Here is a 15,308-nt window from a genome sequence, read left to right on the forward strand (position 1 = left end):
GACTCTAGGCACCTTGAAACGTCGGGAAATGTCAAAATTTTCAATTTGACAAATCGGACCGATTACAATAACTGCCTATGGGAAATTAAATATAGAAAATTATCAAAACGATTTTTAAACTCGGATGTCATTTTTGTACACCATATAAACTTTTTTCTTAAAGAAATTATATAAAGGAAAACATTATATAGTTTATTCCTGTAGTACCCGTGTCGTGATGGTTAGTACCTACGTAGAGTCAACAATGTCTTCGACGGAATTAAATGTTACATTTGCAGAATGCCAAGTGTTCTGATTGAGGTTAAATTTGCAGTTAAGACCTAGACGACGACTACAATGATAGGCTTCCAGCTTAGATGGTGCTCGGTGACATACCTATCAACCTCCAGCCAGAGTTTGTTGATAATATTTCCTCAGAAGATGAAGAACCATTGTCTAGCTAGCAGTTAAGTTCGTCATAAAACTTTAAGTTTTTTGGCCCAAAAAATATTATGGTGGATAAAAAACTTCAAAATGGTGGAACCAAATGAATTTTCTGGAGATTATGTATACCATATAATATAACAGGTATGGATGGACAGATAATCTTGTTAAATTTATTTATTTTCAAACGAATTCATACACAACGCAGAAAGGAATGCGTTTTATACAGCTGCCACTCCTGAAGAAGTAGATATATTTCATGGTTTGAATTTAGTCATGGGTATACAAAATTCCTAGTTACAAGGATTACGGGTCTTCTGCTCCTGTTTCGCATGACCCCTATGTATCATCGTTTATGCCACTCAATCACTTTGGCTGGTTTCTAAGGAACTTCCATTTGAATGACAACAGCATAATTTCTTATAGAAGTAATGCTAGTTTTGACAAACTCTATAAAGTAATAACAATGTAAGATATTCTTTTGAAAGTATGATCAAATTCAAAAGGCGTAACTTTTTAAAGCAGTATATGTCAACAAAATAAAAACCAATCAAGTGAGGGTATAAGGTTTGGATTAAGTGTGCGAAGTCTGCGTATTGTTAAGATTTTGGAAAATAGGAAACATAGGTAAGACTGATCTCGGCGGCAAGGTGGTTCGAACATTTTGTAAAATTTAAAGTCGAAGAATTATAAAGTATTGTTTGATAATTTTCCTAATAGTTACGTCCGACGCTTCCAGCATCATGGAAGTCCGAACTTTCCGAGGCGCTAACATCGACTCGACGACTATCTCATTGTAGCTAAGGTAGCACTTCGGGTTTCCAGACCCAAGGCAAAAGAAGGAGATGCTGGGAGAAAGTACAAAGTCGAACGGCTACAATCGCAAGAGATCGTCAAAATCTTTTCCGACCGAGTTACAAGTAACCTTTTTCGAAGTTCTCTGCCGCCAACACAATGTATCGAAAACCAGTGGCAATATTGGCAATATGCAATCAGAGAAGCCACCTCTGATGTGCTGGGTTTCAAGAACCCCTGGTTTGATGAGGAATGTCGGCAGGCAAATACAGCCAATCAACAGGCACCCAAAGCGTGCAAAGAAGGAGCAGAGCTGCTCATGAACTCTATGATCAGAAGAGGCGAGAGGAATGCCAACATCTCAAAAGGAAAATGAGAGATCATGAGAAGCGTGCGGTAGAAGATGTTGGTATGTTTAAAGGCAGGAATGAAGTTCGAAAATTGTATGAGCAGGTGAAACGGAATTCATAAGTCCATAAACCTGGAACCGAAGGCTGCAAAACGAAAGTGGAAACATCATAGTGAAATCGCAGTCAATGCTGAGTGTATGGAAGGATCAGTTCTGTAGACTGTATAACGGCGACGACGAACCGAATTCCGCTGTCAGGTAGGATGATCCATTCAACTTAGACGATGAAAGCCAACAATCCCGTCCTCCCGACTCAGACGAAGTAAAGATTGCGACATCTTAACTGAAGTCTAATAAGACCCCTGGAGCAGATGGCTTAAATGCCGAGCTTATCTGTAAGATATGGTGGGAAGAAAACATGCCCCGTTGAATGGAACCTCAGTATTGGTTGCCCGATTCTGAAAAAAGAAGACCCTCTAAACAGCAACAGCTATAGAGGACTCAGTCTTCTTAACATTGCTTGCAAAATCTTCCCTGCTTTAATATGTGAACGTCTAAAGCCTATCGTCAACAACCTGATAGGTCCTTGTCAGTGTGGTTTTAGAGCCATGTTTAGTTTTGGCATCCCTGCCAAACTTGTCCGTTTGTGCAGGATGACCATGGATAATTCACGCTGCTCCATAAACTTTGGCAACAACTTAACAGAACCTTTCAATGTCAAAAAAGGTTTTAGACAAGGTGATGCGCTGTGATGTGATTTTTTTAACATCGTGCTTGAAAGAATAGTGAAGAGCTCACACGTTAACACTAGAGGCACTATCTTTCAAAAGTCTGTCCAATTACTGGCATATGCTGATGACATTGGTCAAAACGTAGTCATCGACAGACGTAACTTTGAGGTAGTGAAGGACTTCCTCTACGACAAGCTGTACAGCGACGTAGATTAGCCAGAAGGGTAAAAGTCCAACGACTAAGATGGTTAGTTTACGTAGAGTGCATGAAAACCAATGCTCCGGCCCGGAAAGTCTTCGAATCTACACCCACAGGACAGCGTAGTAGAGGAAGACCGCTAATCAGGTGGCGCGCACAAGTGGAAAGTGACCTCACCCAATTTGGAAGCTGGACTCATCTAGCTAGGGACATAGGACTGTAGCGCCACCTTAAGTAAGTAAGTAAAAAGCAAATATGACATCGACAGGAAGTCCCACAAATGGTGGCATCGAATTTTATTCCACTTTTTGGACTGCGCTGTTGTGAATGCATTTTTGCTTTCCTAAGAACTCTGAAAGGATCATCAACCAGAATTTGATTTACTAAATACAGAAGACTTCCGCAGAACTGGGTACGAAAAGAAATTCCAATTCTAGACGTTCCCTCAATAGTAATGTGTCTTCCTGTCCAGTGCCTGTTTCCATAAAACACCACAACCCATCAGTTCCGATCGAATTACTGGCAGAACTTCACGAAGATGTGCGAAATTCAGCACAAACACAAATTCCGTGTACCCGTGGCATGATAATTAGTGCGTTGGACTGTCATGCCAGAGGTTTTGGATCCGATTCCTGCCTGTGTCATCTAACATTTTTTTCAAGGGCACTTTTCTTGCGAGGAATTGACAAATTCTCCAAGAAAAAATTCTGAAAAAGTGCTATCAAATCAGCCGTTCCGATTTGGCTTAAGGACTGTAGGTCCCCTCAATCCCTGACAGTTCTCGCACACAGGAATGGTTGAGAATTGTAAGTCAATAGGCTCTAGTTCTCAAAGGACTGTTGCACCACCCATAAAGAGTAGTAGCATATCCGTGACTGGAAGAGTTAAAAGCCATGCTTTATAATCTTTAATACAAAATCGAACTGAATTATTATTGTTTTAATCAAAAATAATTAATTTGTTAAAGAATTAGGTGGTTATTTTATTGTTAAAATATTAACAATTAAGTTTTTCTGTACACTTCAAGACTCCACTAGGCTTTAAAGTCAAGAGTAAGTACTTTAAAATCATTCCTACATTATTTTACAATACTTGTCTTAATTATTTACTTAACTTTATTCCTTGAAATGTTCTTTGAGTGTGGTACACTCAATTCAACTCAACTCATCTCATTCAAATTATAATTGAATAATGTAATGTTTCCAAATACTGGTTAGTAATAATGTACAATTCAATTTATTGAAGCCTTTTAAGTTTTATATACCACAAAAATGTCCGAAATTTAATTACAAGAAAGGCAAAGGCAATGTGTATATGAAAGGCTTCCTTTTCAATGCGTACAGAGACGTACGTGATGTAAATCAATAACGTTGACTTTTATATCAATTCAATTAAAACAGCGTCTTTATAGTCTTCTGAATTTGAAATTCGTTTTTGTACCTATACATTTGTATCATTCGTTTGTTCAATTCAGAAGTAATCAGTTTTTCAATAAATGTACATCTTAAAAGATTTAAAATTATCGACTTTAAAAGCGTGGAAGTTGCGTTTCTTGATTGCAGAAAATGTCATTCAGATTTTACTTAAATTAACCTGGAGAACTGAAACAATCACACGACTTTTAAAGTCAATTTTTGGTTTCGAATTCTGATTCAAGACAATGTTCAAATGTATACTGGTTTCAAAAAGTTTTAAATCTTAAATCGATTAAATTAAAGTTTTCGATGATTTCCCTCTAATGTTAATTTTCGAAAGCTTCAGAAAAACAACGTGAAAAAACTGCAAGTTTTTCTTAATTAGCTTTTTGACTTCTTTATTGAAGAATTTGAACTTTCCAGTAATTGCGTTAAAGTCATTACAAAATTTAACAACAAATCGTGATTAGAGTCATCCGCACGACAAACAATAAAATTTGTGTTAAACTAAATAAGCTTTTGAAAAAAATATTCCTCTTAGTTTTAGTTCATAACAAAATGCAAACACTTCGCGATATCTTACAGTTTGGTAACATTTAACATCGCAGTCTTATAATGTCATTTACAGTTAATTTTCTTCTATAGTCAGCTTGGTGATATTAATTTTGACATGTTCGGCTTTCGAACATAGAAATCCTCTTGGATTCCTTGATTCAGCCCTATCTGGAACAGTTGGTCTTCTTGGGAATACTTTGCATTCTGTGGTAACTCCAGTTGCAGCAACAGCACACAATAATTTTGGTGGATCTCCTCAAGATCACCAAAATAACCGACCTCTAGGACAAAGATCAGACAATGTAGCAGGGGGTAATGGGGCTAGTGGTGGTGGTGGTGGACTATTGGGAGTAACAGACTTGTTAGATAACACCCTCAAGATGGCCACAAACTCTTTTCAAGAGATCCCTAACATGATTTCCAACACTGTACAAACAGTAGCAGTTCCAATTACAAACACTCCAGCTAGTGGAGGTCTCTTGGCAGTACCAAATCTATTGGAAAACACATTAAAGACAGCAACTGAAGGGGTGAATAACGCGGTAAAAGATATTCCCAATATGATAACCAATACGGTGGAAGGAGTGGCAGCTCCGATATCATCAACAATAACTGACCCGCTCGGAATTCGTGAATTCTTTGGCATGAAGGGTATTTGCGAAACATTCATGCAACATGTTTGGAGTGCATTTTCATTTATGGAAAAAGTTGCGGATAATATGTACAAATTATTTATTCAGCCACAAGTCGATGCATTTTCATTTATTGCGAATTTAATCCCGTTTAAATTTTAACTTTTTGTTTAAATAAAATTGTAAAATATAGTTTCTAAGCCAATGTGATGGTCATTTATAAAAGCTTATAACCGAGATACAATATAAAATCGAATCTATCTTTCTTTCCGTTTAATAAAGTTAAAACTTTGCACAGTCTTTTTACTTTTGTGTGTTAAATTAATTAGTTCTTGTATAAAGGTTACCAGATCACACAAATTGTTTGGAATCATAGATCAACTGTAAGAACCGTTATCGAGTAATGTGAAACTAATAACAGTGGATTATCAGGACCAATGATGCAAGAAAGATTCACAAATGATTTTCACCTTAATTGTTAAATAGGTTTACGAGTATTTTAGTTTCCTATATGGACCAATTAATTTAAGGCGGGCTCCATGTCGGAATTGATAAAGCGTGTTCTTTTAACCACTTTTCAATTTGAGGGTCATGATGCCTAGATATTTCTTATGTACCAAGGGGCATTTAGACTTTATTTTTAATTTTGAATATGACAGTATCATTGGCAAAGGTGGCCAGGATACTGATGATGATCCTTTTTTATATAAAAAACAAGGTTGGTCCTAGGACACTTCCTTGTGGTATATCGGCTGCTCTTTCTCAAGTCTCAAGTGCCAAACCTTATCAAACTCTTGAGTAACACTTATAATTGTTTTTCTTCAAGTGTCTCTTCCACCGTCCAGAATTTTTATTTCTATATCCAAATAGATGGTTCGGAATTAGTCATTTTTCTTCTTGCTGATCTTCATCAGTAGCACTTTCTCAAAAACTTTTGACAAACCGATATTGGTCTATAAAATGATGTGGTTTACCTTGCTTAGGTATAACAATGGCTTCATTATTTTTAAAAACCTGTTTAGTGATAAGATCGTACCCTACTGATATTATATGAGATAACTTATAAAGGATTCCAAATTCATCAGTCCTATCAACAAAGTGAAACGAATCCGCAGCCATATCTGCAGGAAATAGTCTTTCAAGAATTTCAGCAAGAGATAAGACTTTGGTTTCGGATTTTCGGTCCTTTTTTCATCTTGAATTTTATTTGGGAGTTTTGCGTTTGGGGTATTTCTAGTCTCGTTTTTAATAAAGAGTATTCGGTAGAAACATCTCTTGTCAAGTTTTCAGCAATCTAATGAGTGAATCGTTTTTGAAATTCATATAGGAAACTATTGTAACCGGACCGATTTGTCGAACTGAAAATGTTTACATATCTCGACGTTTAAAGATCCCTAGAGTCGAAAAAAGACCTTTGCCTATTAACTCGGGTGCCTGGTACCTTAACTGGAGACTTCCTGGCCACGTAAAAACCTCATAGTTGCGAGGTACCAACAAGCCTCGGATACGGAAGGATTTACTGTTGACAACCTACGCAAACCAATAAAAGACAAGGAACTTCAGATATTCACGAGGAAATTTAGGTAATTTAACAGGCCACGTGCAGCCGAAGAATTAGCTATAAAGACTGCTATAAAGCAGATATCACCGCTATCCAGGAAATACGATGGGATGGGCCGGGCGAAAAGAGGATGAAAAACTGCGATTTTTACTGTGGTGACTGCTACTACGAGAACCAACAGTGCTTATTTGGACTTAGGCAAGAAGTCTTGAGCTATAAGTGCATCAATGAGCGCTTCGCCTCATGAACATACGCATCAAGGCTAATTTCGGCAACATTAGCCTAATATGCGCGCACACCACCACAGAAGAGAAAGACGACAACACCAAAGATATGTTCTTCGCGCTCTTAGATATTAAAATTGATGGAAGACATCTTTGGTAAAATAATCGGGAAAAACAGCTTGCACGACAACACTTCTGACAACGGATTTCTTCTCATAAATTTTGCTGCGGGGTGAAACGTCATGGCAGCCAGTACTAGTTTTCCGTACCTCAACATCCACAAAGGAACTTGGAGTTCGCCAGATCAATCTACAGTCAACCAGATTGACCATATTACGATCGACGCCAGACACGCTTCCAGTATCATTGATGTCCGAACTTTCGGAGGAGCTAACATCGACTCAGACCACTACCTCGTTGTAGCCAAGGTAGCATTTTGGGTTTCCAAACCCAAGGAAAAACAGGGAAGTGCGGGGAGAAGGTACAACGTCGAACGGCTACAATCGCAGGAGATCGCCAAATCCTTTCCCGACCGAGTAACAAGTAACTTCTCTCGAAGTTCTCTGCCGCCAACACAATGTATCGAAAACCAGTGCCAACACTACCAAGATCCAATCAGAGAAGCAGCCTCTGATGTGCTGGGTTTCAAACAGCTACTAACAAGGAACCCCTGGTTTGATGAGGAATGTCGGCAGGCAAATGCAGCCAAACAACAGGCACGCAAAGCGGCGCTGCATAAAAGAACGACAGCTGCTCATGAGCTCTATGAGTAGAAGAGGCGAGAGGAACGCCGACTTCTCAGAAGAAAAAAGATCGGACATGAGAAGCGTGCGTTCGAAGATATTTATAGGTTTAAGAGCAGGAATGAAGTTCAAACATTTTATGAACAGGTGAAACGAAATTCACAGGTACATAAACCTATAACCGAAGGCTGCAAAGACGAAAGAGAAAACATCATAGTGGAACCGCAGTCAATGCTGAGGATATGGAAGGGCCACTTCTGCAGACTGTATAACGGCGACGACGAACTGAATTCCACTGTCAGGCAAGATGATCCATTTAACTTAAACGACGAAAGCCAACAATCCCGTCCTCCAGACTTAGACGAAGTAAAGATAACTGAAGTCTAATACAGCCGCTGGAGCGGATGACTTGAATGCCAATCTCTTTAAAGCAGCTGGATATAAGTTGGTTAGGAGCATGAACCAACTTATCTGTAAGATATGGTAAGAAAGCATACCCGATGAATGGAACCTCAGTATTGTTTGCCCGATCCTGAAAAAGGGAGACCCTCGTAAAGGCACCAACTATAGAGGAATCAGTCTACTTAACATCGCCTATAAAATATTGTCTGCCGTTATATGTGAACGTCTAAAGCCCATCGTCAACAACCTGATAAGTCCTTATGAGTGTGGATTTAAAATATTAAAGTCCACAGTCGATCAAATATTCACATAACGGCAGATCCTGAAGAAAACCCAAGAAAAACAAATCGACACCCACCATCTTCTCATCGATTTTAAGGCCGCATATGAAAAACAACTTAACAGATCCTTTCAATGTCAAAAAAGGTTTTACACAAGGTGATGCGCTGTCATGTGATTTTTTTAACATCGTGCTTGAAAAAATAGTGCAAATTAGTCTCAAATTCGTCATTCTTATCAACAAACAGTAACCGATCTGTGGCAGTATTTGCTAGGAATTTTTTCTAGAGATGTTCAGCAAGCTTTTTTTTGGGGTTTCCTATATATCTTCGGGTGTTGTTTCTGGGGTTCTTTTAGTCGATTTGCTACTTTCAATGAAAGAGTGTTTGATAGAAGCAACTGTCTTCGACTTTTCAGAAAACTACTCAGTGAATCATTTTTAACTCATTGATTGTTGTTTAAGTTAATTTTTTTTTCAGACAGTTTAAGACTGTTTCATCTTCTGGAAATCTAGTGGCTTGCGATTTAATTGAAGCTCTTCTTTTTCCCAAAAACGGCTTCTTTACTTCAACAGAATATTTTGTTTCTTTTTTTCTTGTGTTGGAAACAGTTAAAGTACTTTCTTCCGCAGTCCAACTTCATTTTCCAATTTTTAAATTGCTTACATTCGAAATTGAAATTAGTGCAAAAATGTTTTCAACCCCTAATTATTTTTTCTTAAAAACTTAAAACAAATACAAGGATATTAATTTTTGGTTTAAAGCAGATATTTCAAAAAATGTGAAAACATCTGAGATATTCCACTAACTTTAAGGAAAAAGAATTCCTGCTAAGGTCTAATAGGAAGATATTCACATCGCAAGTACAAATATTTGTTGTTATATTCTCCCGCTTTGTCTATCAAAAGGGTCGTGTCACTAAAAAAGTTATGAGACAATGAGTATTGTGTATCGAAGTCTAGGATGATACTCTTCTGCAATAAATAAAAAAAAAACAGTTATTGGGTTACATTCTTTGAATCTAATCTACGCCGCGGCCGCCCTCCCGAATAGAAGTCATATTTTTTGAAGGGATTAGCTGGCCTATAGAACCAGCTTCTCTATGTCATTGAAACTGGGTAATTTTCGTGCCTTTATGGCATCAGCACAGCATTATAAGTTTTGTGATTGATGTTTTAGTGGCATAATATTATTTGACACTGATTGATAAGGTACGAGTATAATAGATCATTCGTCAAAAACGCGTCGCTTTGTTTTGTGAAAGTTGCTGATGATGGGTTGAAGATTGAGGATTAATATTGATGTAATCCTCAAACTCATCCCAGATTCTTATGTGCAAATTATACTTAAGCTAAGCAACCCTCATTCGTCGTTTGAATTTGAACTCAGTCACCATCGGAGATTATACAACATCGACCACCGAAACAAACCTTGAGATTAAATTTCAATTTCCCACACTGCCATTGTCCCATATACTCGTACTTATACTCTAAGGATTGTTATCTCCTGAGAACAGTAAACATTATCCTTGAATACATATTTTGTTTGTCCTAGAATTTAGAATTTTAACCTAGGCAGTGTTTCATTAGGTTTTTTTGTTTAAATTATAGCTTGTGGCTTCTTTTATGATGCATATAGGAAGGGAAAGCGAATGAGGGTATTGTTGTAATATCCTGGCTTAAGGGTTGGTGTCGAGTCACCCACTTTTCGTTTTATCTTTCGGTATAATTTGAAATTATATTGATAAAATCTCAATATGGTGTATGCCTACCTTTATAATTATTCTAAAGTTTAATTGTGTGATGATGGGTCATGGCTAATGGCTTATGGATGGAAAATGGAAAGCATATTTGTACCTTCCTTTATGAACCCAGATGATAATTTCCTATACCTAAAAGTCTGTAAATTATATCGTGTACCCACATAGCTCTTCCAAAGGTCACGTGTCAATTTTAAGGGACTATCAAATTAAGATCTCCTCGCACAGAAATTCATTATAGATTTGTCAAATTGTTTATCAAACAAAATAATCAATAAAGATACAATAAGAGTGAAATGAAAAGGTATCTTTTTATGTAATTAATTAATTTGATGTATTTATAAACTATGATAGATATAGATATAAAACTGCGTATGCATATACCAGCTTATATATTTTGAATCGATTTTTTTCTTTCCTTACAAATAATCATGATTTATATAAACAAGATAAAATAATGTTTATTTAGGTACTTCTTTTTCAAGGTCAGTGCAAAAATGTCATCGCTAAAAACAACCACAAAGCCTAATGATATAATTTGTTTATAATTTAAATTCAATCTTAATTCCAACTTAATTAAATTTGTATATTGATCACGTCAAATGCGAGGCAAGGTATTGAAGAAAAGTACATTTTGTTTAACAGGGAATGATATTGTTGTCATAACGTGTGACAAAGTTTTCAAAAGGAGTGTGGGATGCGACCCAAATTGATATTTTCTAATAGTCTAAAAGACCATAGGAAATTTTGGGGAGTCGAAATGATGACCACATGAGTGATACATCAAAAAATCAGAAAAATAAGTCTGTCGAAGACGTTATTATTTCAACCTTTTGCTTGCCAAACGCATTGTAGGTTTTTTAAAATGCATTTTTCAACTCAAAACCCCGATAAGATAGAATGATATACCAACAAATCAAGAGTTTGTTTGCAGATCGTATAAAACAACTATAGCCTTAGAATAAATCTTGAACGATAGAACGTGTAAACCAACTTCGGAAAAAAAATTAAAAACATCAAAAGTTAGTTCAGAGTTTTAAATATTTCTGTAAAACCTTAAGTACAAAATATGCTTAAACATATTATCTGCTGGACCTGCCAGACCGTTGAATTTGATAAATTGGTGCACATTCTCATCAAAGAATTTTGGTTGCTGCCGGGGCTAAGACTATAAGTAAAATCGTTATTTAAGGACCTTAACAAATTATGTAATTAGTTAAAAGTTAACAAATTAAATTGTTTTAAATTGAGTATTTTTTTATCAAAATTTATAAAATGTAAGGAACGATGATCTTATTTGAGTTGAAATAAGTGGGAAGATTTTCGTCGTTCTCACGATAGTTGAACTTTAAATAATCAATTTTTAAACTTATTTTTGAAGCCTTGCCACGCAATGAGCGACCGAGCGACTAGTCGCTGAGCGACCAACCTGAGCGATAGGTGGCCATTTACTAAACGACACTTCGCTGAGCAATTTGTTGAAAAAATGCCATCGTCAAGTGCGGTTGGTCATAGCTTACTAGTTGAAAGTCGTGTTCATATTTATAGATCTGTAATAAAATCGAGAATCCGTAAATTTGGTGTACACCTCATAAATCATGAAAGGGAAAATTATAGTAAATTTCATCATTTATATCTAAATCTTTGCAGATTTCCAGATCGATTTTGGCAATGTTGTCGTATGTCAGACCATCTTTTGAATTGCTGTTGGAAAAAGATCGACCAAAATTAACAAGACAAAAGCAATAAGTCCAGAACAACGGCTGGTATTATGTTTAAGGTAAGTTTTGTAATCTTTATTTGCATTCTTAAGTTTTTCCAATATAATATTTTAAACGTCAGTTAATATTTATATATATATTATGTGCCATAAATGGCAAAAGACTTTTCAAAAATTGAAGGTCGTCACTTCTTCTTTATTTGCTACCTCTTCCTTTAAAATTCGGAGTCTTTCTTTTTCTAGCTCGAGAAATCCTGAGTCCACATTGTATGTTGACGCTCTGTTATTTTTATTTTTTCGCACGTTTTGGGGGCAGCTGGTGCTCGTAGAAGGAGTGCTGTTTGTAATCGAATTGACACTTGAAAGGGTTACATCCTCTTCTTTCAATAATTCTGATATTGTTTCAGAGAAAAAAAAGATCTTGATCTTGATTGAATAACTTTCTGGTTCTCGAAGATTTCCTTTAGTTGGATCTGGATCAATTTTGTGCATCGTAAAGGCTGGTTGTGTTGGTGAAGCTTCGGATCCCGATACTGGATACCGATACTGGATGTGGAGCTTTTAGAAGATCCTTACGAAAAGTGTCTTTTAGGTTTTTCACTTTAGTTTTACATTGGCTCCTGAAATTTGAAATATAATTATACGTATACTATTTACAAATTTTGTATCCTCAATGTTTCCAGATTTCTCGTAACAGGTCATTGGTTTCGAGCTTTAGCGTTTGCTTTTCGAATAGACAGATGCACAATAATTAATATTGTCTTGGAAACTTATCATATGTGGAACTTGTGGAAGAATATATGCCTATACCAACAACTAACCACCTTCGAAATGTTATTAACGATTACTACCGACGCTGGGAATTTCCTAACTGTTTTGGCAGTATTGATAGTAGACATTGCTAAATTCAGTGTCCAGCAAATTCTGGCTCTCATTATTTTAACAACCTGCATAATTTTTCTATTGTACTGAAAGCTGTAGCTGGTGCTGATGCATTTTAAAAACTTCTATTTCCCTAAAACCAAAAATGAATGGAACATCCTTTTTATGTAGGTCGTATAGAGGCTTTGCTATGTTTGCAAATCGATAAATAAATTTTCTAAAATAAGAACACTGTCCGAGAAAGCTATAAACATCTTTAGTTGAAGTCGGTGTTGGAAAATTTTGAATAGCTTTGACGTTTGCATCGTTTGGGCTGACACCAGCTTCGGTTATTTTGTAACCTAAATAAGTAATTTCTTTTTGTAAGAAAAGACATTTGTCCAACCTGAGTTGTAAACCCTTTTCAACGACTATATTTATGACTTCTCTAAGAATCTCCATGTGCTCTTCAATGGTTTCGGTGGCAGTAAGTATATCATCTAAATAGGTCATGATTTTTGATTATGAAATCATTTTCCCAAACAAATACTTCATATATCGTTCAAAAACAGAAGGAGCATTTCGAAGCCCGAAAGTTATCCTTGTGAAGTCAAACTGACCAATGGGAGTAGTGAATGAAGTATACTGCATTGAATCATCTGCCAGCGGAACGTGATAAAATCCGTTCCTTAAATCTAGGGTTGTATAAAACTTTTTATCGCTTAACCTGTCAATATTGTCCTCAATCAGAGGTAACGGGTAGTTATCACACTGAGTAATTTTGTTCAACTCCCTAAAGTCAACACACAGCCTTAGCTCTTTATTTTTCTTTTCGACAAGCACGATAGGGGACGCGTATTGTGAACTACATTCTCGAATTATGCCCTTATCTAACAAATCTTTAAGAATCTTTTCAAGTTCAATTTTGTGTGCAAAAGGCAATATCCGCGGAGGGCAATGAAACAAAATATGTCTCGACAAAACTATCCTCATCTTAAATTGACTTTCTTTCAAACAAATTTTATCAGAACTCGGGCAAAAAGCTGGTCTTACTATCTCTACAACACTTTTCCGAATATTAAAAGGTAAATCTTTATTCACTTTAATTTCAAACTCTGATTGCTCATCACTGACGTCAATATTTAATATTTGGGAAACAAAATCTACACCATCATTAACTCACTTGACGACGACGGCAACGACAGACTTGAAACACGATGACTCTGGACATTGATAGATTCTGTTGATAGTTCATTCTCTTGACTCTCAGCTACTTCGCTGATTCTTTGCAGCACCAAACCAATCTTCTCAATGGAGTTTCTACCAACACAACAGGATAGCTCATCGAATGATTTCTAACTACAAGTAAAGAGAGATAAGTTGGAAACTTATCAAAAAATTTGAGAGAGTTAACACTTCCTAAGACACTAATTGGGCAGCTGTTGACGCCGCAGTAGGAACGACTGTTTGGTTCCAGCGATGCGATCATAAAGGGTGACGAAAATTTGTCTTGAATAAAACTTATTGGACTCCCAGATTTTAAAAGCGTTATTAAATTGATAAAACTTTTTGCATGGCCATGTACAAAGTTATAAAAAACATCTTTAGCTGCTGACAAACGTTGTTTTCCAGAACTGCTGGATGCATGATTCGAAACATTATTGTTGACTGCTGCATTCATTTTTCTGATATCATCTTAAAGGTGTCATAACCGGTTTCTTGTTGGGACAGTTGTTGGCAATGTGTCCCCGGCAACCACAATTGAAACAAATGAACTCCTTCTTATGATAAGAGCCACTAGCTGGAGCAACATTTGCCTCACGTTCTGTTTATTTATTTATTTATTTATTTAGCTTAATACAAGCTATCATAACTTAACTTAACTTAAAACTAGCTTAACATTTTTTTTTTTTTTTTTTTTTTTTTTTTGCAGTTTTTGTTATCAGTTTTCAACATTAATTCATGTGGGCCCTAAGGCCCACATGTTCTTGGGCGATTACTTGTCCGAAATGTATTGTTTTGTTGTTTGCTGCGATTGTACACTTGATGTGATGCACTGGTCTTTGCTGGCAAATTGTCACGACTGTTTTTCTTGTATTTCTCATACTTTCGTAACGCGAGCTTGAGCTGTTCGATGTTGTTGGCGTTGTAAAGAATGCTTTTGTTGACTTCTGTATCGGCAATGCCTTTGATAATAAATTGGATTAGGTCTTCTTCTTCCACGGGAATATGGGATGCGATTTCTTCCATGCACAAAACATATTGTTTCATCTCGTCGTCGTTTTCTTGAGCTAAGTTCACGAAAGATATCAGCTTTAGTTACATAACACTTAAACTCACCAACGAGTGCGTCTCCCAGTTCTGTCCAGCTTCGTAACTTCAGTGTTCTCACAAAAAGTCTTACTGTCCCACTTAGGAGTCTCTTCCCATATATAAACTTCGTGAGGTCGTGTAAATGAAGAATTTCTACATACTCATTAAAATGTTCAACCCACCGATCAATAAGGAAGTTATCATCTCCACTAAATGGACACAGTAAATCTTCCATATCCTTGAAATTATGCGAAGCATGTGACTTTGGTTTGAGTCTGCGTCGTCCATCTGCAATTGTCTAAGTTTCTGCTTCAGTTGAATTATCTCGTCTTTCTTTCTACAAGCTTC

The 15,308-nt window shown here is 36.5% G+C and overlaps 1 protein-coding gene across 1 annotated transcript; it reads left to right on the forward strand.

Annotated features, from left to right (window-relative positions):
• Positions 1-4,459: 4,459 nt before the first annotated feature.
• LOC129947916 (uncharacterized) lies at positions 4,460-5,405 on the forward strand. Its single transcript, XM_056058681.1, has 2 exons — positions 4,460-4,501; positions 4,558-5,405. The coding sequence occupies exons 1-2, from the start codon at positions 4,471-4,473 to the stop codon at positions 5,259-5,261; spliced, it is 735 nt and encodes a 244-aa protein (XP_055914656.1). The 5' UTR covers positions 4,460-4,470; the 3' UTR covers positions 5,262-5,405.
• The last annotated feature ends 9,903 nt before the right edge of the window (positions 5,406-15,308 follow it).

This window comes from Eupeodes corollae, chromosome 2 (assembly GCF_945859685.1).
Source record: "Eupeodes corollae chromosome 2, idEupCoro1.1, whole genome shotgun sequence".
Taxonomy (NCBI): domain Eukaryota; kingdom Metazoa; phylum Arthropoda; class Insecta; order Diptera; family Syrphidae; genus Eupeodes; species Eupeodes corollae.